The 25287-nt window shown below is 49.2% G+C and overlaps 1 protein-coding gene across 3 annotated transcripts in view; it reads left to right on the top strand.

The window, feature by feature from the left end:
* The window catches only part of prkcsh (PRKCSH beta subunit of glucosidase II), a 54507-nt gene that overhangs the window by 8660 nt on the left and 20560 nt on the right, over positions 1-25287 (top strand). For all 3 annotated transcript variants that reach the window (XM_084328176.1, XM_084328178.1, XM_084328177.1), the window contains exons 4-10: positions 7775-7870; positions 8654-8711; positions 10233-10350; positions 12410-12539; positions 18821-18905; positions 19232-19310; positions 25099-25182. In XM_084328176.1, coding sequence (XP_084184302.1) covers positions 7775-7870; positions 8654-8711; positions 10233-10350; positions 12410-12539; positions 18821-18905; positions 19232-19310; positions 25099-25182 — 650 coding nt within the window. The remainder of the gene's footprint in view (positions 1-7774; positions 7871-8653; positions 8712-10232; positions 10351-12409; positions 12540-18820; positions 18906-19231; positions 19311-25098; positions 25183-25287) is intronic.

Genomic DNA, 25287 nt, shown 5'->3' on the forward strand with positions numbered 1-25287 from the left:
CCAGTTCTCAGGCTCCATCTTTAGTGTTACATCCCCTCACACTCCAGTTCTCAGCTCCATCTTTAGTGTTACATCCCCTCACACTCCAGTTCTCAGGCTCCATCTTTAGTGTTACAGCCTCACACTCCAGTTCTCAGGCTCCATCTTTAGTGTTACATCCCCTCACACTCCAGTTCTCAGGCTGCAGCTGGTTTAAAAGCGAAAGTAAACCAGCTTCTCTGCTGGCTGTGGCTCCAGGGGAGTTGAACAGTTCTGGCTCTGCTAGTTTATTTTCTATCTTTTGGCGCTTTTTTTGGTGGACAAACCACCGCACACGTGCACTGTGACTCGTGACTGGAGTCTAGCTCTGCTAGCACACATAGCCTACTGTGTACAGACGGTTTCAAACTGTATTTTAAATTAGAAAGCAAACAAAATAAATGGACGAGAAAAATAAATCTCAATTTGGTCAGTATTGTCATTTGGACGAGCAAAGCCATTACTTTAAGTTGCAGGCAAGAAAGACAAGTCTGTCCACTGTCTCTGGTTTTAAAGCTGCCCTGTTGCAGGTCACAATTTATTATTATTATTATTTTTGATATTTCTATGATCGATTATTGAAATATATCGCGGGGCGACAGTGGCTCAGGAGGTAGAGCGGTCGTCCGATAATCGGAAGGTTCCCGGTTAGATTCCCGCTCCTCCTTGAGCGAGAGACACTTAACCCCCGACTGCCCCCGATGAGCGGGTCGGCACCTCCGCCGTGAACGTGAGGAAACAAACTGGGAAGCGCTTTTGGATAAAAGAGATATTTATTATAAATGCACCATTTACCAAAATGGCTGCTGTGAAAAGCGCATCAACCGATGCATCACAAGCTGAAAACCTGCGTGACGCTGCTTGTTCTGAAATCATCTCACCATCTCCTCACATTATTATATTACAGTAGGCCTGTCAGTGAGCCAGCAGCAGCTCTACAGTAGGCCTGTCAGTGAGCCAGCAGCAGCTCTACAGTAGGCCTGTCAGTGAGCCAGCAGCAGCTCTACAGTAGGCCTGTCAGTGAGGCAGCAGCAGCTCTACAGTAGGCCTGTCAGTGAGCCAGCAGCAGCTCTACAGTAGGCCTGTCAGTGAGCCAGCAGCAGCAGCTCTACAGTAGGCCTGTCAGTGAGCCAGCAGCAGCTCTACAGTAGGCCTGTCAGTGAGCCAGCAGCAGCAGCTCTACAGTAGGCCTGTCAGTGAGCCAGCAGCTCTACAGTAGGCCTGTCAGTGTCCCAGCAGCAGCTCTACAGTAGGCCTGTCAGTGTCCCAGCAGCAGCTCTACAGTAGGCCTGTCAGTGAGCCAGCAGCAGCAGCTCTACAGTAGGCCTGTCAGTGAGCCAGCAGCAGCTCTACAGTAGGCCTGTCAGTGAGCAGCAGCAGCTCTACAGTAGGCCTGTCAGTGAGCCAGCAGCAGCAGCTCTACAGTAGGCCTGTCAGTGAGCCAGCAGCAGCAGCTCTACAGTAGGCCTGTCAGTGAGCAGCAGCAGCTCTACAGTAGGCCTGTCAGTGAGCCAGCAGCAGCTCTACAGTAGGCCTGTCAGTGAGGCAGCAGCAGCTCTACAGTAGGCCTGTCAGTGAGCAGCAGCAGCTCTACAGTAGGCCTGTCAGTGAGCAGCAGCAGCTCTACAGTAGGCCTGTCAGTGAGCCAGCAGCAGCTCTACAGTAGGCCTGTCAGTGAGCAGCAGCAGCTCTACAGTAGGCCTGTCAGTGTCCCAGCAGCAGCAGCTCTACAGTAGGCCTGTCAGTGAGCCAGCAGCAGCTCTACAGTAGGCCTGTCAGTGAGCCAGCAGCAGCAGCTCTACAGTAGGCCTGTCAGTGAGCAGCAGCAGCTCTACAGTAGGCCTGTCAGTGAGCCAGCAGCAGCAGCTCTACAGTAGGCCTGTCAGTGAGCCAGCAGCAGCTCTACAGTAGGCCTGTCAGTGAGCAGCAGCAGCTCTACAGTAGGCCTGTCAGTGTCCCAGCAGCAGCAGCTCTACAGTAGGCCTGTCAGTGAGCCAGCAGCAGCTCTACAGTAGGCCTGTCAGTGAGCCAGCAGCAGCTCTACAGTAGGCCTGTCAGTGAGGCAGCAGCAGCTCTACAGTAGGCCTGTCAGTGAGCCAGCAGCAGCTCTACAGTAGGCCTGTCAGTGTCCCAGCAGCAGCTCTACAGTAGGCCTGTCAGTGAGCCAGCAGCAGCTCTACAGTAGGCCTGTCAGTGAGCCAGCAGCAGCTCTACAGTAGGCCTGTCAGTGAGCCAGCAGCAGCTCTACAGTAGGCCTGTCAGTGAGCCAGCAGCAGCAGCTCTACAGTAGGCCTGTCAGTGAGCCAGCAGCAGCAGCTCTACAGTAGGCCTGTCAGTGAGCCAGCAGCAGCTCTACAGTAGGCCTGTCAGTGAGCCAGCAGCAGCTCTACAGTAGGCCTGTCAGTGAGCCAGCAGCAGCTCTACAGTAGGCCTGTCAGTGAGGCAGCAGCAGCTCTACAGTAGGCCTGTCAGTGTCCCAGCAGCAGCTCTACAGTAGGCCTGTCAGTGAGGCAGCAGCAGCTCTACAGTAGGCCTGTCAGTGAGGCAGCAGCAGCTCTACAGTAGGCCTGTCAGTGAGGCAGCAGCAGCTCTACAGTAGGCCTGTCAGTGAGGCAGCAGCAGCTCTACAGTAGGCCTGTCAGTGAGGCAGCAGCAGCTCTACAGTAGGCCTGTCAGTGAGCAGCAGCAGCTCTACAGTAGGCCTGTCAGTGAGCAGCAGCAGCTCTACAGTAGGCCTGTCAGTGAGCCAGCAGCAGCTCTACAGTAGGCCTGTCAGTGAGCAGCAGCAGCTCTACAGTAGGCCTGTCAGTGTCCCAGCAGCAGCAGCTCTACAGTAGGCCTGTCAGTGAGGCAGCAGCAGCTCTACAGTAGGCCTGTCAGTGAGCCAGCAGCAGCAGCTCTACAGTAGGCCTGTCAGTGAGCAGCAGCAGCTCTACAGTAGGCCTGTCAGTGAGCCAGCAGCAGCAGCTCTACAGTAGGCCTGTCAGTGAGCCAGCAGCAGCTCTACAGTAGGCCTGTCAGTGAGCAGCAGCAGCTCTACAGTAGGCCTGTCAGTGTCCCAGCAGCAGCAGCTCTACAGTAGGCCTGTCAGTGAGCCAGCAGCAGCTCTACAGTAGGCCTGTCAGTGAGCCAGCAGCAGCTCTACAGTAGGCCTGTCAGTGAGCCAGCAGCAGCTCTACAGTAGGCCTGTCAGTGAGCCAGCAGCAGCTCTACAGTAGGCCTGTCAGTGAGCAGCAGCAGCAGCTCTACAGTAGGCCTGTCAGTGAGCCAGCAGCAGCTCTACAGTAGGCCTGTCAGTGTCCCAGCAGCAGCTCTACAGTAGGCCTGTCAGTGAGGCAGCAGCAGCTCTACAGTAGGCCTGTCAGTGAGCCAGCAGCAGCTCTACAGTAGGCCTGTCAGTGTCCCAGCAGCAGCTCTACAGTAGGCCTGTCAGTGAGCCAGCAGCAGCTCTACAGTAGGCCTGTCAGTGAGCCAGCAGCAGCTCTACAGTAGGCCTGTCAGTGAGCCAGCAGCAGCTCTACAGTAGGCCTGTCAGTGAGCCAGCAGCAGCAGCTCTACAGTAGGCCTGTCAGTGAGCCAGCAGCAGCAGCTCTACAGTAGGCCTGTCAGTGAGCCAGCAGCAGCTCTACAGTAGGCCTGTCAGTGAGCCAGCAGCAGCTCTACAGTAGGCCTGTCAGTGAGCCAGCAGCAGCTCTACAGTAGGCCTGTCAGTGAGGCAGCAGCAGCTCTACAGTAGGCCTGTCAGTGTCCCAGCAGCAGCTCTACAGTAGGCCTGTCAGTGAGGCAGCAGCAGCTCTACAGTAGGCCTGTCAGTGAGGCAGCAGCAGCTCTACAGTAGGCCTGTCAGTGAGGCAGCAGCAGCTCTACAGTAGGCCTGTCAGTGAGGCAGCAGCAGCTCTACAGTAGGCCTGTCAGTGAGGCAGCAGCAGCTCTACAGTAGGCCTGTCAGTGAGCAGCAGCAGCTCTACAGTAGGCCTGTCAGTGAGCCAGCAGCAGCAGCTCTACAGTAGGCCTGTCAGTGAGCCAGCAGCAGCTCTACAGTAGGCCTGTCAGTGAGCCAGCAGCAGCAGCTCTACAGTAGGCCTGTCAGTGTCCCAGCAGCAGCAGCTCTACAGTAGGCCTGTCAGTGTCCCAGCAGCAGCAGCTCTACAGTAGGCCTGTCAGTGTCCCAGCAGCAGCAGCTCTACAGTAGGCCTGTCAGTGTCCCAGCAGCAGCAGCTCTACAGTAGGCCTGTCAGTGAGCAGCAGCAGCTCTACAGTAGGCCTGTCAGTGAGCCAGCAGCAGCTCTACAGTAGGCCTGTCAGTGTCCCAGCAGCAGCAGCTCTACAGTAGGCCTGTCAGTGTCCCAGCAGCAGCTCTACAGTAGGCCTGTCAGTGAGGCAGCAGCAGCTCTACAGTAGGCCTGTCAGTGAGCCAGCAGCAGCTCTACAGTAGGCCTGTCAGTGAGCCAGCAGCAGCTCTACAGTAGGCCTGTCAGTGAGCCAGTAGCAGCTCTACAGTAGGCCTGTCAGTGTCCCAGCAGCAGCTCTACAGTAGGCCTGTCAGTGTCCCAGCAGCAGCTCTACAGTAGGCCTGTCAGTGAGCCAGCAGCAGCTCTACAGTAGGCCTGTCAGTGTCCCAGCAGCAGCAGCTCTACAGTAGGCCTGTCAGTGAGCAGCAGCAGCAGCTCTACAGTAGGCCTGTCAGTGTCCCAGCAGCAGCTCTACAGTAGGCCTGTCAGTGAGCCAGCAGCAGCAGCTCTACAGTAGGCCTGTCAGTGAGCCAGCAGCAGCAGCTCTACAGTAGGCCTGTCAGTGTCCCAGCAGCAGCTCTACAGTAGGCCTGTCAGTGAGCCAGCAGCAGCTCTACAGTAGGCCTGTCAGTGAGCCAGCAGCTCTACAGTAGGCCTGTCAGTGTCCCAGCAGCAGCTCTACAGTAGGCCTGTCAGTGAGCCAGCAGCAGCTCTACAGTAGGCCTGTCAGTGAGCCAGCAGCAGCTCTACAGTAGGCCTGTCAGTGAGGCAGCAGCAGCAGCTCTACAGTAGGCCTGTCAGTGAGCCAGCAGCAGCTCTACAGTAGGCCTGTCAGTGTCCCAGCAGCAGCTCTACAGTAGGCCTGTCAGTGAGGCAGCAGCAGCTCTACAGTAGGCCTGTCAGTGAGGCAGCAGCAGCTCTACAGTAGGCCTGTCAGTGAGCCAGCAGCAGCTCTACAGTAGGCCTGTCAGTGAGCCAGCAGCAGCTCTACAGTAGGCCTGTCAGTGAGCCAGCAGCAGCTCTACAGTAGGCCTGTCAGTGAGCCAGCAGCAGCTCTACAGTAGGCCTGTCAGTGAGGCAGCAGCAGCTCTACAGTAGGCCTGTCAGTGAGGCAGCAGCAGCTCTACAGTAGGCCTGTCAGTGAGCCAGCAGCAGCTCTACAGTAGGCCTGTCAGTGAGGCAGCAGCAGCTCTACAGTAGGCCTGTCAGTGTCCCAGCAGCAGCTCTACAGTAGGCCTGTCAGTGAGCCAGCAGCAGCTCTACAGTAGGCCTGTCAGTGAGCCAGCAGCACCTCTACAGTAGGCCTGTCAGTGAGCCAGCAGCAGCAGCTCTACAGTAGGCCTGTCAGTGAGCCAGCAGCAGCTCTACAGTAGGCCTGTCAGTGAGCCAGCAGCAGCTCTACAGTAGGCCTGTCAGTGAGGCAGCAGCAGCTCTACAGTAGGCCTGTCAGTGAGCCAGCAGCAGCTCTACAGTAGGCCTGTCAGTGTCCCAGCAGCAGCTCTACAGTAGGCCTGTCAGTGAGGCAGCAGCAGCTCTACAGTAGGCCTGTCAGTGAGCCAGCAGCAGCTCTACAGTAGGCCTGTCAGTGAGCCAGCAGCAGCTCTACAGTAGGCCTGTCAGTGAGGCAGCAGCAGCTCTACAGTAGGCCTGTCAGTGAGCCAGCAGCAGCTCTACAGTAGGCCTGTCAGTGAGCCAGCAGCAGCTCTACAGTAGGCCTGTCAGTGTCCCAGCAGCAGCTCTACAGTAGGCCTGTCAGTGAGCAGCAGCAGCTCTACAGTAGGCCTGTCAGTGAGCCAGCAGCAGCTCTACAGTAGGCCTGTCAGTGAGCCAGCAGCAGCTCTACAGTAGGCCTGTCAGTGTCCCAGCAGCAGCTCTACAGTAGGCCTGTCAGTGTCCCAGCAGCAGCTCTACAGTAGGCCTGTCAGTGAGCCAGCAGCAGCAGCTCTACAGTAGGCCTGTCAGTGAGCCAGCAGCAGCTCTACAGTAGGCCTGTCAGTGTCCCAGCAGCAGCTCTACAGTAGGCCTGTCAGTGAGCAGCAGCAGCTCTACAGTAGGCCTGTCAGTGAGGCAGCAGCAGCTCTACAGTAGGCCTGTCAGTGAGCCAGCAGCAGCTCTACAGTAGGCCTGTCAGTGAGCCAGGGATGGGTATCGTTAAGCAGTATCGATAAGAGTAGTAGTATCGATAAAATCCTAACGGTTCGGTACTTTATCGATACTCTTATCGGTTCTTTTTTTATTATTTTGCAAGAAAAAAAGACAATTAATTAACAGAATCGACATTGCTTTATTATTATTTTGTATAACTTTATATATAAATATAAATAAATATTCTTCAGCAGCAGCAATGTTTTAAATGTGTCTGAATTATAGACTTTATATTCAACAACAAATCTAAGATACATTTTTAATTTTTTTTATTAAAACAATTTGTTTTACAGCAAAAGGCTAACAGAAGTTCAAACAAACAGTTGCATGGCAACAAATACAATAATAATAATGAAGTGTGGCGGCTGGGTGGCGCAGCGGACATTGCGCTCGTCACCAACGCAAGAGACACCGGGTTCGACTCCGGCTGTCGCCGTTGCCTCCGGCTTGGGCCGGCCGTCATACTAACTCAATTGGCAGAGTCAGCGGGTGGAAGTCGATGGGTGGTAATCTGGATGTTGTGGACAGTGACTCCTACAGGTCGGTTGGGGACACCTGCACAGCAGAGACAGGAAGTGGCGGGGGCAGTGTGAGCCTCCCACACGTTACACCTCGCCACTGAGAGTCCGCGCTGGCAGGTGAAAAGATGTGACAGGCTGCCTCCTCGTGTGTCGGAGGGAACACGTGATGCAAGGCTTCTATCCTCCCTACAACCGGCCAGTGGGGGGCATATGCGAGCAACGTTCAAGACAGGGGAGGGAAGAATTGGCATATTGGAATCGGGATGGGAGAAAAATAGAAAAAGAGGAGAAAAAAGTGGATACAAAAAATTATAATAATAATTAAATGAATAAATAAAATATTAAATAAATAAATAAATAGGCTACACGTCTCTCTTTTTGTGTTTAGAACCGGGTTTTGGAGGGGGGGCGGCATCCCTAGTTCCGGCTTATTGGACGACCCAGCGTCAGGCTCTATAGTGGGCCCGTCAGTGACCCAGCGTTAGGCTCTATAGTGGGCCCGTCGGTGACACCGGTGTTCCTCTGTGCTCCGGCTCGGTACCAGACAGCCTGTCAGTGACCCAGCATCAGGCTCTATAGTGGGCCCGTCGGTGACACCGGTGTTCCTCTGTGCTCCGGCTCGGTACCAGACAGCCTGTCAGTGACCCAGCGCCAGGCTCTATAGTGGGCCCGTCGGTGACACCGGTGTTCCTCTGTGCTCTGGCTCGGTACCAGACAGCCTGTCAGTGACCCAGCGTCAGGCTCTATAGTGGGCCCGTCGGTGACACCGGTGTTCCTCTGTGCTCCGGCTCGGTACCAGACAGTAGACCCAGCCGGCTGTGTATTGGAACTGAGACTGTTTTGTTTGTTCTCCTGCAGGAACGGCCGCTTGTCCCAACGGTAGCTTCCACTGCACCAACGCTGGCTTCCGGCCGGCCTTCATCCCCTCCTCCCGCATCAATGACGGCATCTGTGGTGAGAATCATGTTCCCGTCAGACTCTCATGACTCATCGCTGCGGGGAAACAACCACACCAGATCTATAGTGTCCACTTGGGGTTTGGGACTAATGTGTGTGTTTCATCATCGTCACCATTCATGTATTCATTGTTGTTTCTTAATTGTAGTCCAAAGTGAACTGGCCTTCTGTGTCGACACGTCGGCTTAGCCATTGGTGTGTTTTTATCCACAAAGCCACTTTAGGTTTAACTTCCTGGCTACTTGTCCTGCCTTCTGATTCCTGAACAAAGTTCTTATGGGCTACGATCACGGGACCTTTGGTTAATGATGCCGGTCCCACGTTTTTAATCTGATCTTGGAAAGAAGGCGTTTGAGGTTTCTGCTCCGTCTGCGAGACGAGCTGAAACTACAGGAAACATTAACTCTAAATCAAATCAAACTTATGATAAAGACCATGGAATCTGAGACCATAGGAAACTGTACATGTTATAATTGATGGAGTGTATTTTCTTTCCTTGGATCTGTGTGTCTTAAAACCATGAGCTCACTTTGTCTGAATGTTTTAATGTTTGTTTTTGTCTGAAACAAATGTGTTTTTGCTGTCCTCCTCGGCCAAGTCACTCTTGTAAAATAGATTTTTTTTTAATCTGGTTAAATAAAGGTTAAATAAAGGTTAAATAAATAAAGAATTGTGCACTACTGTTGAGTATGAGCTTGAAGCACAAGAATTTCATTACCGGCAGCGATGCCCCTTTATTGTTGTGTGTTTGAGACAAATAAAGAACTTGAATTCCTACAGACTGCTGCGACACGACGGACGAGTACAACAGCGGCGCCACCTGTCAGAACAGCTGCAGGTGAGATCCCTTTAAAGATCCTTCCACCTGTAGACCTCTTTAGAGATCCCTCCACCTGTAGACCTCGTTACAGATCCCTCCACCTGTAGACCTCTTTAAAGATCCCTCCACCTGTCAGATCACCTGCAGACCTCTTTAAAGATCCCTCCACCTGTCAGATCACCTGTAGAGCTCTTTAAAGATCCCTCCACCTGTCAGATCACCTGTAGAGCTCTTTAAAGATCCCTCCACCTGTCGACCTCTTTAGAGATCCCTCCACCTGTAGACCTCGTTACAGATCCCTCCACCTGTAGACCTCTTTAAAGATCCCTCCACCTGTAGACCTCTTTAAAGATCCCTCCACCTGTCAGATCACCTGCAGACCTCTTTAAAGATCCCTCCACCTGTCAGATCACCTGTAGAGCTCTTTAAAGATCCCTCCACCTGTCAGATCACCTGTAGAGCTCTTTAAAGATCCCTCCACCTGTCAGATCACCTGTAGACCTCTTTAAAGATCCCTCCACCTGTCAGATCACCTGTAGACCTCTTTAAAGATCCCTCCACCTGTCAGATCACCTGTAGAGCTCTTTAAAGATCCCTCCACCTGTCAGATCACCTGCAGACCTCTTTAGAGATCCCTCCTCCTGTCAGATCACCTGTAGAGCTCTTTAAAGATCCCTCCTCCTGTCAGATCACCTGTAGAGCTCTTTAAAGATCCCTCCACATGTGGTCGGGGTGGGAATCATCAGTTTCATCACGATACGATACGATACGATTCAGGTGCCTGCGATCGATATGAGACGATATCATAATAAGCCCATTTAAAACAATCAGTAACATTTAGATCAACTCAAAAAAGGCAAAGGAAATATCATTTGACATTTTTATTTTTGAGCTCTTCCAGACATTTAAATGGAAAAACAATCTATTGTTTTTTCATACAAATAGACTCCTGTTCACTGTAAAGTGCCACGTTTTGATATATTGAGCTTTAAACTTTAGGTAAAATCTTTTGGAACTCACAACACGCAACCTAAATCCCCTTCCTCTCCCAACCCGTTCCTACAATTGTTATATGTTGCATGATGATCATGAATACATTTATTATGTATTGTATTTTTTACGTTTAAATATCAACATTATCTGTCCATCCTCAGTAAATCTACTATCAATATAATATACTCCTCTGACTTCATCTGGTCTTTCCAAACGCACACACACACAAACAAAGGGAGAATGCCCCCCCCCCCCCCCCCCCCCCCCCCCCCCTTCCCAGTCCCCACTCTGCCTCTGCTGTTCTCTCTATGGCTCTGATCAGCTTAGCTTAGTTATCTTACGCTAACGTAACGTTAATTTCGGTCTTTAACGCAACGTGGGCATAAAGGAACAGCGAGGATGCAAAGCATGTTAGATGCATTTGACCCGTTGCGGGAAATCTATTGTAACTGTGTAAAGATGTGGTTGTTGTGTTGCTGTGTGAAGGTGTGTTTGTTGTTGTTGTCCTCAGGGAGATGATGTAACTGTGTTCACTCTGGTCCTCAGGGAGATGGGCCGCAGGGAGCGGGAGAGCCTGCAGCACATGGCAGAGATCGCAAAGGAAGGCTTCCTGCTGAAACAGCAGCTCATACATGAAGCCAAGAGGGGCCAGGAGGAGAAACAGGTTGGAGACGAACCATTATAATAATATGGTAGTAAGTCATACTGGCCAGCAGTGTAACTAGTAAGAGATATGTACAGATATAGATATAGTATTAATATGTACAGTGATACAGGTATAAAGACACTATGGTAGTAAGTCATACTGGCCAGCAGTGTAACTAGTAAGAGATATGTACAGATATAGATATAGTATTAATATGTACAGTGATACAGGTATAAAGACACTATGGTAGTAAGTCATACTGGCCAGCAGTGTAACTAGTAAGAGTAGGTAAGAGATATGTACAGATATAGATATAGTATTAATATGTACAGTGATACAGGTATAAAGACACTATGGTAGTAAGTCATACTGGCCAGCAGTGTAACTAGTAAGAGTAGGTAAGAGATATGTACAGATATAGATATAGTATTAATATGTACAGTGATACAGGTATAAAGACACTATGGTAGTAAGTCATACTGGCCAGCAGTGTAACTAGTAAGAGTAGGTAAGAGATATGTACAGATATAGATATAGTATTAATATGTACAGTGATACAGGTATAAAGACACTATGGTAGTAAGTCATACTGGCCAGCAGTGTAACTAGTAAGAGTAGGTAAGAGATATGTACAGATATAGATATAGTATTAATATGTACAGTGATACAGGTATAAAGACACTATGGTAGTAAGTCATACTGGCCAGCAGTGTAACTAGTAGGAGTAGGTAAGAGATATGTACAGATATAGATATAGTATTAATATGTACAGTGATACAGGTATAAAGACACTATGGTAGTAAGTCATACTGGCCAGCAGTGTAACTAGTAAGAGTAGGTAAGAGATATGTACAGATATAGATATAGTATTAATATGTACAGTGATACAGGTATAAAGACACTATGGTAGTAAGTCATACTGGCCAGCAGTGTAACTAGTAAGAGTAGGTAAGAGATATGTACAGATATAGATATAGTATTAATATGTACAGTGATACAGGTATAAAGACACTATGGTAGTAAGTCATACTGGCCAGCAGTGTAACTAGTAGGAGTAGGTAAGAGATATGTACAGATATAGATATAGTATTAATATGTACAGTGATACAGGTATAAATACACTGGTAGTAAGTCATACTGGCCAGCAGTGTAACTAGTAGGAGTAGGTAAGAGATATGTACAGATATAGATATAGTATTAATATGTACAGTGATACAGGTATAAATACACTGGTAGTAAGTCATACTGGCCAGCAGTGTAACTAGTAGGAGTAGGTAAGAGATATGTACAGATATAGATATAGTATTAATATGTACAGTGATACAGGTATAAAGACACTATGGTAGTAAGTCATACTGGCCAGCAGTGTAACTAGTAGGAGTAGGTAAGGGATATGTACAGATATAGTATCTACAGATATGTAAAAAGGAATGATTGGATGCAGGTATGTACAGACGGTAAGAATAAATATATATATACGGTATATACAGCATTATTGTACATGCTATCTTCCAGTGTTATATGGTTTATATGCAGTAGGTATATAGAAGAATTATATGCAGGTATATTCAGACAAATATGGATGTATATATGCAGTAAATATATATATACAGTATATATAGCACTACTGTACAATACATGCTATCATACAGAGTTATGTGCGTAGGCTACAGTATGAGGTAGGTAGGTATGATTACTATGATTACAGTGTAGGCTAGTTGTAGACATTGGAAGCAGTAGTTGAGTATAAATTTAGTCTAGACAACAGAGTTCAGAGTAAATCAGTCATATATCACGTACATAATCAATAGAAAATAAAACAAAAGGTCATAGGTGAATCCATTTCACCATACCTGTAAAAAAAACAAAGTAAACAGAAGAAGTTTGGATAACATGGCTGCAGCTACTCATGCATGATATTATATCAGGGTTAGAAATAATAAAAAAAAAATCCAGGGCTTTTTTTGCCCCCCTTAATTGGTTTTCTGGGCCTTTTTTTGTATTTCAGGGGCACAGAATTTTTATGATGAAAATTAACATAAAGATTATAAAACATTGTTGACACTTTTCTCCACAGGGCAAGGTGACTGAACTGCAGACGGGCAAGAGGAGCCTGGAGGACCGGGTGGAGGCTCTGAGGACCGTGAAGGAGACCGCAGAGCAGCCAGAGAAGGAGGCTAAAGACGTCCACCTGAAGGCCTGGGAAGGTAACTGCAGAGCAGCTAAAGAGCTCCACCTGAAGGCCTGGGAAGGTAACTGCAGGGCAGCTAAAGAGCTCCACCTGAAGGCCTGGGAAGGTAACTGCAGAGCAGCTAAAGAGCTCCACCTGAAGGCCTGGGAAGTTAACTGCAGAGCAGCTAAAGAGCTCCACCTGAAGGCCTGGGAAGGTAACTGCAGAGCAGCCAGAGAAGGAGGCTAAAGAGCTCCACCTGAAGGCCTGGGAAGGTAACTGCAGAGCAGCTAAAGAGCTCCACCTGAAGGCCTGGGAAGGGAACTGCAGAGCAGCTAAAGAGCTCCACCTGAAGGCCTGGGAAGGTAACTGCAGAGCAGCTAAAGAGCTCCACCTGCAGGCCTGGGAAGGGAACTGCAGAGCAGCTAAAGAGCTCCACCTGAAGGCCTGGGAAGGTAACTGCAGAGCAGCTAAAGAGCTCCACCTGAAGGCCTGGGAAGGGAACTGCAGAGCAGCTAGAGAAGGAGGCTAAAGAGCTCCACCTGAAGGCCTGGGAAGGTAACTGCAGAGCAGCTAAAGAGCTCCACCTGCAGGCCTGGGAAGGGAACTGCAGAGCAGCTAGAGAAGGAGGCTAAAGAGCTCCACCTGAAGGCCTGGGAAGGTAACTGCAGAGCAGCTAAAGAGCTCCACCTGAAGGCCTGGGAAGGTAACTGCAGAGCAGCTAAAGAGCTCCACCTGAAGGCCTGGGAAGGGAACTGCAGAGCAGCCAGAGAAAGAGGCTAAAGAGCTCCACCTGAAGGCCTGGGAAGGTAACTGCAGGGCAGCTAGAGACCGCCACCTGGAGGCCTGGGAAGGGAACTGCATAGCAGCTAGAGAGCTCCACCTGCAGGCCTGGGAAGGTAACTGCAGAGCAGCTAGAGAGCTCCACCTGCAGGCCTGGGAAGGTAACTGCAGAGCAGCTAAAGAGCTCCACCCGAAGGCCTGGGAAGGTAACTGCAGAGCACCTAGAGAGCTCCACCTGCAGGCCTGGGAAGGTAACTGCAGGGCAGCTAAAGAGCACCACCTGCAGGCCTGGGAAGGTAACTGCAGAGCAGCTAAAGAGCTCCACCTGCAGGCCTGGGAAGGTAACTGCAGAGCAGCCAGAGAAGGAAGCTAAAGAGCTCCACCTGAAGGCCTGGGAAGGTAACTGCAGAGCAGCCAGAGAAGGAAGCTAAAGAGCTCCACCTGAAGGCCTGGGAAGGTAACTGCAGAGCAGCTAGAGACCGCCACCTGGAGGCCTGGGAAGGTAACTGCAGAGCAGCTAGAGACCGCCACCTGGAGGCCTTGGAAGGGAACTGCAGAGCAGCTAGAGAAAGAGGCTAAAGAGCGCCACCTGGAGGCCTGGGAAGGTAACTGCAGAGCAGCCAGAGAAGGAGGCTAAAGAGCTCCAGGCCGCGTGTCGTCTTTTACCAACAAACTTGCAGTTCCGCGTTCGGGTTCTGCGATCTGATTGGCCACTGACGTACGCTCTCTCTACGCCCAAACGCGTGAATACTTTGGGCAGCCGAAGAGTGCTTCCGCATTGCTCTGATTGGCCAGCGATAATGCGGCCTACGCCGCTAACGCACGCATGCGCATTATACGCCATTACGCACTTGTCTCCCTGTGGGGAGGCGGGCGCCGCTGGTGTACAGCTGAGAGCTCCAGCATAGCTATGTCCGCGAGCTGGGCAGCGAGCCAGAGTAAAACACAGTTTTCAATCAATCAATAACAACATTAACGAGACTCTCGTTGTGTCTATTCTGCTAACGCTAACGTTACCTCTCATTGCTTTAACGTTACCTAGGCTCTCGCGTCTATCTGCTAACGTTAGCATTAGGCTAACGAGCTGTAACGTTACGCGTCTCGCGTCTATCTGCTAACGTTAGCGTTAGGTAATAACCGGTTTCAAATGGATGGTGATTACCTCACGTTGTGTCTATTCTACTAGCATTAACCATTAGTTACTAGTACAAACAATCAATAGCGAGTTATATTGATCACGCTATGTACGATAGCCATGCTAAAACGCTAGCACAACATTAGCACCTAAGCTAACAACAAGCTTAACAAGTCAGCAATCTTTTTGTGAGACTAAACTCTCCGCTCTGTGGCAAATTGTGTTGATGTCGGTTTTGTTTCATCAATAAATGAGTCAGAATACACAGTGACTATCCTTTTTTGTTTATTGCACTTGTTCCTGCTGCTATGCAAGACATTAAAGATGGCGGCTTTCTGTTTTTCTGGAGACGCTCCAACGAGTGACTCATCTCTCTTCTGACCAATCAGTGGTCTGCAGTGTTTCACGTGACTTGCGATCTTCTACGCTCGTGCGTAGAGCTGGTATTCACGAAGGAGAGCGCTGGCCAATCAGAGCAATGCGGAAGCACTCTTCGGCTGCCCAAAGTATTCACGCCGCCCAAACAGCGCGTTACGCTAGTTCTGTCTCGCAGGACGGTGGCCTGGGGCTCGCGGGACGGTGGCCTGGGGCTCGCAGGACGGTGGTCTGGGGCTGGCAGGACGGTGGTCTGGGGCTCGCAGGACGGTGGTCTGGGGCTCGCAGGACGGTGGCCTGGGGCTCGCAGGACGGTGGTCTGGGGCTGGCAGGACGGTGGTCTGGGGCTCGCAGGACGGTGGCCTGGGGCTCGCAGGACGGTGGTCTGGGGCTCGCAGGACGGTGGCCTGGGGCTCGCAGGACGGTGGCCTGGGGCTCGCGGGGCGGTGGTCTGGGGCTCGCAGGACGGTGGTCTGGGGCTCGCAGGACGGTGGTCTGGGGCTGGCAGGACGGTGGTCTGGGGCTCGCGGGGCGGTGGTCTGGGGCTCGCAGGGCGGTGGTCTGGGGCTCGCAGGACGGTGGTCTGGGGCTCGCAGGGCGGTGGTCTGGGGCTGGCAGGACGGTGGTCTGGGGCTCGCAGGACGGTGGTCTGGGGCTCGCAGGACGGTGGTCTGGGGCTCGCAGGACGGTGGTCTGGGGCTCGCAGGACGGTGGCCTGGGGCTCGCAGGGCGGTGGTCTGGGGCTCGCAGGGCGGTGGTCTGGGGCTCGCGGGACGGTGGCCTGGGGCTGGCAGGACGGTGGTCTGGGGCTCGCAGGACGGTGGTCTGGGGCTCGCAGGACGGTGGCCTGGGGCTGGCAGGACGGTGGTCTGGGGCTCGCAGGACGGTGGTCTGGGGCTCGCAGGACGGTGGTCTGGGGCTCGCAGGGCGGTGGTCTGGGGCTCGCTGGGCGGTGGTCTGGGGCTCGCAGGACGGTGGTCTGGGGCTCGCAGGACGGTGGTCTGGGGCTCGCAGGACGGTGGCCTGGGGCTCGCAGGGCGGTGGTCTGGGGCTCGCAGGACGGTGGTCTGGGGCTGGCAGGACGGTGGTCTGGGGCTCGCAGGACGGTGGTCTGGGGCTCGCAGGACGGTGGTCTGGGGCTCGCAGGACGGTGGCCTGGGGCTCGCAGGGCGGTGGTCTGGGGCTCGCAGGGCGGTGGTCTGGGGCTCGCGGGACGGTGGCCAGGGGCTCGCAGGGCGGTGGTCTGGGGCTGGCAGGACGGTGGTCTGGGGCTCGCAGGACGGTGGTCTGGGGCTCGCGGGACGGTCCACATACCGCTATCAGTGTTCTTCTTCCCCGCCAATGAAGTATTCACCCAAAGACCCAATACTGTGGCAACAACTACCGCACTACCGGTAGAATAAGTGCAGAGAACCGTGGGAAGTGATGCAAACTGTCTTGTCGTGTTTTGAACATTTATGTTGTGTTGATGGAATCACGTTAATATAGAGAGATGAAAACAATACGTTATTTCGATTGATATGAATTTGATAATGCTAGCAGGCTGCAGGCTGTTAGAGGTTAGAGGCAGAACTAGCGTAACGCGCTGTTTGGGCGTAGAGAGAGCGTACGTCAGCGGCCAATCAGATCGCAGAACTCGAACGCGGAACTGCAAGTTTGTTGGTAAAAGACGACACGCCTCCAGGTCGGGGGGGTGGGGTGAACAGGTCAATCCGCCATTTTGAATTAGCGGCTCGTCGCCAGTTGTAGTCCTATGAGTAGAGGGCATCCATAACTCTCAATGAGTGGGGACATTTAGAAGAACTACCTTTCCCAGCCGATTCCAGCTTCCTGCAAGCAAGTGACTTCCTGATTATTAGTTTTTATTTATCGGGATTATCTACCACAAAACTGAACGTTATTGGCATAGATTGGAGCGCAGTTAGTGTGTCTACCGTCTGTGAACATTTAGCAACAATCCGCGTTGCAAACCGATTCAAAATGGCGGAGCCATAGCCATTATGAGAAACGAACTGTACTTACAGTAGATCTCATTCTCGGTTCTTCCTGCACGCATGGAGACACTAAATCCAAATTGGACTCTGGCATTGGAAAGAGTAGATTTGGCCCGATAAATAGATGTGCAAGTTGGCTATAATAAGGTCATTTATAGGCCTGATATTCTATAATAATATTTCAAATTGCATGTGTCCGGATGGCAGAATCAGTACTGCATCTACAAAACCTTCTGTTTAATCATCTTCCCTTTATTAATTTCCTTAGATTTTCTGTACACGTGATCTCAAGAAGAATGAGCTCAGTGGCAGTATTTCATGTCTGGTCATTTTTAGGAATTTTTATTATTCACTGTCAAAGATGCAAAGAAAAATCATAATTTATATTCTCCTTTTGTTTCATCAGAATTTACTCAAGCCTAGTAACAGACACAATATTTCAGACACTTGGAAATACATCCCCTGAGATCCATAAATGTCCCTAGATACCAAGAATATGCAAACGCATCCACGGAGCTAATGATGGAGCATCGCCGTCGGTTGTGTGATAGTAAAGGGTTAACCTTCTGTATTGTCACAGTGAAAGGGTTAACCGGCTGTCGTGTGGCAGTGAAAGGGTTAAAGATCAAAGTAAGCGCTCTACAGATATTGAACGTCATTTAGTAACATGTTCAGCGTCACCGGTAATCCCAGTGTTGTCATGAGTTTATTAGTCATGGCACATTTCACATCTCCGTGGCAACCTCCTTTCTTCAAGACGCTGCTCTCTCTTTCAAGTGGCTCCCTCACAGAGCGGCACAGCAGGGGGCCAGGCACGCGGATAAATATGGATAAGGATTCTGCTTTAATGCCCGTATAGCACATAGCAGGGTTATACAGAGGTTTATGTGATATAATCTGCGCTGTGTGGGGGCGTGGCTGCCTGTGTGCGGCGCGGCTGCCTGTGTGGGGGCGCGGCTGCCTGTGTGGGGGCGCGGCTGCCTGTGTGGGGGCGCGGCTGCCTGTGTGGGGGCGCGGCTGCCTGTGTGGGGGCGCGGCTGCCTGGGTGATCCTCCTGAGATCGTGCTTCATACAGTAAAGGAAGTAAAAGGAATAAAGTACAAACTAACTATATTAGTAAAGGAGTTTGTATGATTATGTCATGAAAGGACTCGTCAGTTATTTGAAGTTCATGATCAATATAGGTTTAATAGTGAAACACACATATATATATATATATATATATATTAGTGCTGTCAGGCGATTAAAAAAAATTATCTAATTAATTACAGGATTTGTAATTAATTAATCGTATTTTAATCGCATAACCATTTTAGGCCTGATATTCCATATTCTATAATCATATTTCAAATATTTTTCGTTTTTCTTTTAGTTTGTTTATTTGTAAAAAAAAATATTAAAAATAATTTGTTCATGTTTATTTATTTGTATTTGTAAACATACAAAATAAATAATGAATTCATTCATATTTCAAATGGCATGTGTCCGGATGGCAGAATTCAGTACTGTATCTACACAACCTTCTGTTTAATCATCTTCCATTTATTCATTTGCTTAGATTCAATTTTTTTTATTAATTTTGAGTTAATTTTCATAACGTGATAATTTGCTGTGTAATTAATTAATGCGATAAACTGACAGCCCTAATATATATATATATATATATATATATATATATATATATATATATATATATAAACAATACAAGCAAGGTACATGTGGGTTAAATGAGCTTTGCTGCCACCTGGGGGAGACACTGAGGTGGAGGAGTGGATCCAGGGTGGTGTTAGGGGGGGTCGTTGGGACAGACACAGGGACAGTAACTCTGGTGTGGTGTCCCCCCCCCCCCCCCCCCCTCAGATCAAAAGGAGGTGGTGTTAGGGGGGGTCGTTGGGACAGACACAGGGACAGTAACTCTGGTGGTGTGTCCCCCCCCGTCAGATCAAAAGGAGGTGGTGTTAGGGGGGGTCGTTGGGACAGACACGGGGACAGTAACTCTGGTGTGTGTGTGTGTGTGTCCCCCCCCGTCAGATCAAAAGGAGGTGGTTCGACAGGAGAAAGACGGGGCCAAGATGGCCGAGGCCTTCCTGGAGCTGGACGACGACGCCGACGGCTTGTGAGTCTTTAACCCTTTAACCCTTTACAGAGCATCCTGAGAGAGTCTCTGTCTCCAGGTATACCAGTCTTTACATACTGAGAGACTCCTGACTCACTGTCTGTCTCTCTCTTCTCTCTGCCTGTCGGTCTCTGTATATCTCTGTCTCTCTTTTCTCTCTCGCTCTGTCTCTCCTTATCTATCTCTGTCTGTCTCTCTCCGTCTCTCTTGCTCTCTCTCGCTCTCTCCCCTCTGTCTCTCTCTCTCTCTCTCTCTCTCTCTCTCTGTCTCTGTCTCTGTCTCTGTCTCTCTCTCTCTCTCTCTCTCTCTCTCTCTCTCTCTCTCAGTGTGTCTGTAGCTGAGCTTCTCTCCCATGCAGAACTGGACCCAGACTCGGACGGTTCGTTGACGGAAACGGAGGTTCAGGTAATAGGTCTTATATCTTCCCAGCTCACACAATTCTATCCGCTTCACCTGTTCTGGTATCCTGTTCCCACCTTATCCAATCGGGATAAAGTAATTTCTTCTTATTTCAAGAAATCTTGCCGAGCTAGATTTGCTTATTTCACTGGTAGATTATTGTACTTGTTTCAAGGACACATTTGCTTAAAACTGCAGAGTGGAGGGACTGGGAGACCCATGTTACTGACCAGACACTCTATATCAGTGATGACTGTTTACTGCAGAGTGGAGGGACTGGGAGACCCATGTTACTGACCAGACACTCTATATCAGTGATGACTGTTTACTGCAGAGTGGAGGGACTGGGAGACCCATGTTACTGACCAGACACTATATCAGTGATGACTGTTTACTGCAGAGTGGAGGGACTGGGAGACCCATGTTACTGACCAGACACTCTATATCAGTGATGGCTGTTTACTGCAGAGTGGAGGGACTGGGAGACCCATGTTACTGACCAGACACTCTATATCAGTGATGGCTGTTTACTGCAGAGTGGAGGGACTGGGAGACCCATGTTACTGACCAGACACTATATATCAGTGATGACTGTTTAGAGTGGAGGGACTGGGAGACCCATGTTACTGACCAGACACTCTATATCAGTGATGACTGTTTACTGCAGAGTGGAGGGACTGGGAGACCCATGTTACTGACCAGACACTCTATATCAGTGATGGTTGTTTACTGCAGAGTGGAGGGACTGGGAGACCCATGTTACTGACCAGACACTCTATATCAGTGATGGTTGTTTACTGCAGAGTGGAGGGACTGGGATACCCATGTTACTGACCAGACACTCTATATCAGTGATGACTGTTTACTGCAGAGTGGAGGGACTGGGAGACCCATGTTACTGACCAGACACTATATATCAGTGATGACTGTTTACTGCAGAGTGGAGGGACTGGGAGACCCATGTTACTGACCAGACACTCTATATCAGTGATGACACTGTTTACTGCAGAGCGGAGGGACTGGGAGACCCATGTTACTGACCAGACACTCTGTATCAGTGATGTCTGTTTACTGCAGAGTGGAGGGACTGGGAGACCCATGTTACTGACCAGACACTCTATATCAGTGATGGCTGTTTACTGCAGAGTGGAGGGACTGGGAGACCCATGTTACTGACCAGACACTCTGTATCAGTGATGACTGTTTACTGCAGAGTGGAGGGACTGGGAGACCCATGTTACTGACCAGACACTCTATATCAGTGATGACTGTTTACTGCAGAGTGGAGGGACTGAGAGACCCATGTTACTGACCAGACACTCTGTATCAGTGATGACTGTTTACTGCAGAGTGGAGGGACTGGGAGACCCATGTTACTGACCAGACACTCTATATCAGTGATGACTGTTTACTGCAGAGTGGAGGGACTGAGAGACCCATGTTACTGACCAGACACTCTGTATCAGTGATGACTGTTTACTGCAGAGTGGAGGGACTGGGAGACCCATGTTACTGACCAGACACTCTATATCAGTGATGACTGTTTACTGCAGAGTGGAGGGACTGAGAGACCCATGTTACTGACCAGACACTCTATATAAGTGATGACACTGTTTACTGCAGAGTGGAGGGACTGAGAGACCCATGTTACTGACCAGACACTCTATATCAGTGATGACTGTTTACTGCAGAGTGGAGGGACTGGGAGACCCATGTTACTGACCAGACACTCTATATCAGTGATGACTGTTTACTGCAGAGTGGAGGGACTGGGAGACCCATGTTACTGACCAGACACTATATCAGTGATGACTGTTTACTGCAGAGTGGAGGGACTGAGAGACCCATGTTACTGACCAGACACTCTATATCAGTGATGACTGTTTACTGCAGAGTGGAGGGACTGGGAGACCCATGTTACTGACCAGACACTCTATATCAGTGATGACTGTTTACTGCAGAGTGGAGGGACTGGGAGACCCATGTTACTGACCAGACACTCTGTATCAGTGATGACTGTTTACTGCAGAGTGGAGGGACTGAGAGACCCATGTTACTGACCAGACACTCTGTATCAGTGATGGCTGTTTACTGCAGAGTGGAGGGACTGGGAGACCCATGTTACTGACCAGACACTCTGTATCAGTGATGACTGTTTACTGCAGAGTGGAGGGACTGAGAGACCCATGTTACTGACCAGACACTCTATATCAGTGATGGCTGTTTACTGCAGAGTGGAGGGACTGGGAGACCCATGTTACTGACCAGACACTCTGTATCAGTGATGGCTGTTTCAGTGATGGCTGTTTACTGCAGAGTGGAGGGACTGAGAGACCCATGTTACTGACCAGACACTCTATATCAGTGATGACTGTTTACTGCAGAGTGGAGGGACTGAGAGACCCATGTTACTGACCAGACACTCTATATCAGTGATGGCTGTTTACTGTAGAGTGGAGGGACTGGGAGACCCATGTTACTGACCAGACACTCTTTATCAGTGATGGCTGTTTACTGTAGAGTGGAGGGACTGGGAGACCCATGTTACTGACCAGACACTCTATATCAGTGATGACTGTTTACTGCAGAGTGGAGGGACTGGGAGACCCATGTTACTGACCAGACACTATATATCAGTGATGGCTGTTTACTGCAGAGTGGAGGGACTGAGAGACCCATGTTACTGACCAGACACTCTATATCAGTGATGACTGTTTACTGCAGAGTGGAGGGACTGGGAGACCCATGTTACTGACCAGACACTATATCTATATCAGTGATGACTGTTTACTGCAGAGTGGAGGGACTGAGAGACCCATGTTACTGACCAGACACTCTATATCAGTGATGACTGTTTACTACAGAGTGGAGGGACTGGGAGACCCATGTTACTGACCAGACACTCTATATCAGTGATGACTGTTTACTGCAGAGTGGAGGGACTGGGAGACCCATGTTACTGACCAGACACTCTATATCAGTGATGACTGTTTACTGCAGAGTGGAGGGACTGGGAGACCCATGTTACTGACCAGACACTCTATATCAGTGATGACTGTTTACTGCAGAGTGGAGGGACTGGGAGACCCATGTTACTGACCAGACACTCTGTATCAGTGATGACTGTTTACTGCAGAGTGGAGGGACTGGGAGACCCATGTTACTGACCAGACACTCTATATCAGTGATGGCTGTCGAGAGTGTAGAGCTACTATTTTAACCTGTAGACCACTTCTGGCACATTTAGCATAAAACGCCTGTCTATTGCGTACCCAAAGTAATTTGCGATTTATTCAACTTTATATTTATAGCACATGCATGAGTCTGGTCTCTTTTCAAAGGTACAATTCTGAAGTTTCACCTTGAGTGCTAATGTAATAGAGAAACAGAGGTTTGAACACACTGAAATAAAATATTTGCTCCTTACTTTTTGCCAGATGCCTATTTTTTGGTTCCAGCTGAGAGGTAGGAGCTGGAAAACATAACTGTTCCATAGCCTGAAGTCTTATAGTCATACAGGTCCAAAGTTTATAAAAATCTCATGGAAAATGAGTGTTTTACAAAGGTTTTTGTAATGTGTGTGTACCGCAATAATTCAGTGTGATTATCCAAAATGGCCGTCCGCTGCCATTCATTCAAACACGCGAGTCAAAACAAATAACTTCTCTCTTCTGCTCCTTTTTTATTGCAATCAGCGCTCGTTTATTGTTTATTGTTTAAAAGGATCCCCATTAGCTGTCACCTAAGTGGCGAGCTAGTCTTCCTGGGGTCCACATAGAAAGACAACAGAATTAATCCAAAATGGCAATATGGTTAGAAGTGGTGGAGAGAATAAAAGCCAGCATATAATGGTAGTGTCTGGTTAGGAACAAATTATAATGGTTGGATTATCCAATGGGGGGTCCGGGAGAGGGGGGTACGAGCTGGAGCATATGTGTATTTGTATATCCTATTGTGTGTTGTCATGTTTGTTTATGTGTTTGTTTAAAAAATAATAAAAAAATAAAATACAAAAAGAAAGACAACAGAAAACACAAAACATAACAACATGAGATACATATGACAATCACAATTCACTCAATTAACAATGATAATCTAAAAACAGTAAAACATTGTAGACATCATTATCAACATCAGAATATTTTGCTCACATATTTAAGTAATGCATTCTCAGGTGGTATTTGAAAGACACTTTACTATTCAATTTACTTATGTTCAGTGGGCAGTTATTCCAATGATTGATGGCACGATAAACAACAGTCCTCTTTAAAGCATTTGATTTTGGACGTGGTAACATAATCTGTCCATCATCAGCTGACCTAGTAAAATAAGAATGAACCTGACTGCATCTGACTTTGTTTGTATAAGAAAACAGGTTGAGACGAAAAGACAGTGTTCCTGAAAAATGTAGCCGTGTTGAAAACCAGCCTATTCTCTACCGTTAACCATGAGAGTTGCTGGTGCATAGTGATGGTGTTTGTTCTCATGGAACAATGTAAAACTAACCTTGCAGCTCTGTTCTGGGCAGTTTGCAATTTCTTTAGTTGACCTTTGGATGCAGAGGACCATACTGGTGCACAATAATCTAGGTGACATAACATTTAAGATTTCGCCACCTGTCCCACCTGTCCCACCTGTCCCATGTGTAGGGACATAAGAAAGACATTTCCTCACCATGGAGATACCACTCCCCATCTTCTTCACTATGGTATCAATGTGTTCTGCCCACGACAGCTGGCTATCAATTATTATGCCCAGTAATTTTACTTTATTTACCTGTTCTATGGGTTCGTCAGACACGTTCAAACTCATTTTTGGTATTGATGACAATTTATGACTCGAACCCAAGATAATTGATTTGGTTTTTGAGATGTTTAGTACCAACTTATTCCGTTTTATCCAATCAAACACCATATTTAACTCAGCTGATAAAACATTGTCCAGTTCACTGACAGCAATCCCAGCTCGCTTTTGGAGAACACGCTCCTTGGCTACAACGGTTACAATTTCCGCCATCAGCAGTGACTGGTCAGGTCAGGACCGGTTACAACCGGAGGCGGTCACTCGTCCGAACGGCTTGTCAAATGACGCTCGCCAGATATTTTGTCTTGTAACTCAGACGATCGAAAGGCAGCAAATTGTACTTTCCAACAATGTACTGGTTGCCGACAAAACATGCAGCCCGGAGTCGGCATGCGGACGTTAAGAGGTTAACATGTAGACTACTTATTTTAACTAACAAATTAATACCACTTACAGCTCCTTTAATAAAATACGACTGACTGCTCCTTTAACCTCTTAACACACAACGTGAGTCAAAGTTCAAACCTCTGTTACTTTATTTAAAAAAAAATAAAAAATTATCTGATCGCCATTCCAGTTATCCACAGCGATCCTGTCTCCGATGTTATCGGACATTGCACACGAACGGGCGGGCGAGGTCAGTTGTCTAACCCATCCCTACAAGCGCGTGTTTTGCCCGAGTGTTTAGGACCCGCCCCCACGGCGCAGCTCGGTAGAGGAAAAAAAACGACATCGTTTCTAATGGAGTGCAATAGCGGCCGAAGGCGTTAGAGGGCGGTATAAGACCGTCTGCCAGCTCGGACACATTCAGTACAGCATGCACAAGGTGCCCCGCTGAATTATGAATTGCAATAGCGAATAAAAGAAATACCGTGAGAAAAACGTAGATCTACGTTTACGTTTGTTGTTGTTCATTAAATGTGAGGAGAAGGTGTCGATGATCTGTACAGTTTTGACGCCACCTGCTGATCAGCGTCTGTCCTCTGAGCAGGGATTACTGGGAGGAGCAGACCAGGTGGACACCTCTGCCTTCGAGACGGTGTGGAGCAGCATCAGAGACAAGTACCTGTCAGAGGTGAGACCTGATGCTCCGTAGAGACAAGTGTCTCTCTGTGTCTCTCTGTGTGTCTCTCTGACTCTCTGTGTCTCTGTGTGTCTCTCTGTGTCTCTCTTTGACTCT

Source organism: Notolepis coatsorum, assembly GCF_963971535.1.
Source record: "Notolepis coatsorum genome assembly, chromosome: 14".
In the NCBI taxonomy this organism is placed as follows: domain Eukaryota; kingdom Metazoa; phylum Chordata; class Actinopteri; order Aulopiformes; family Paralepididae; genus Notolepis; species Notolepis coatsorum.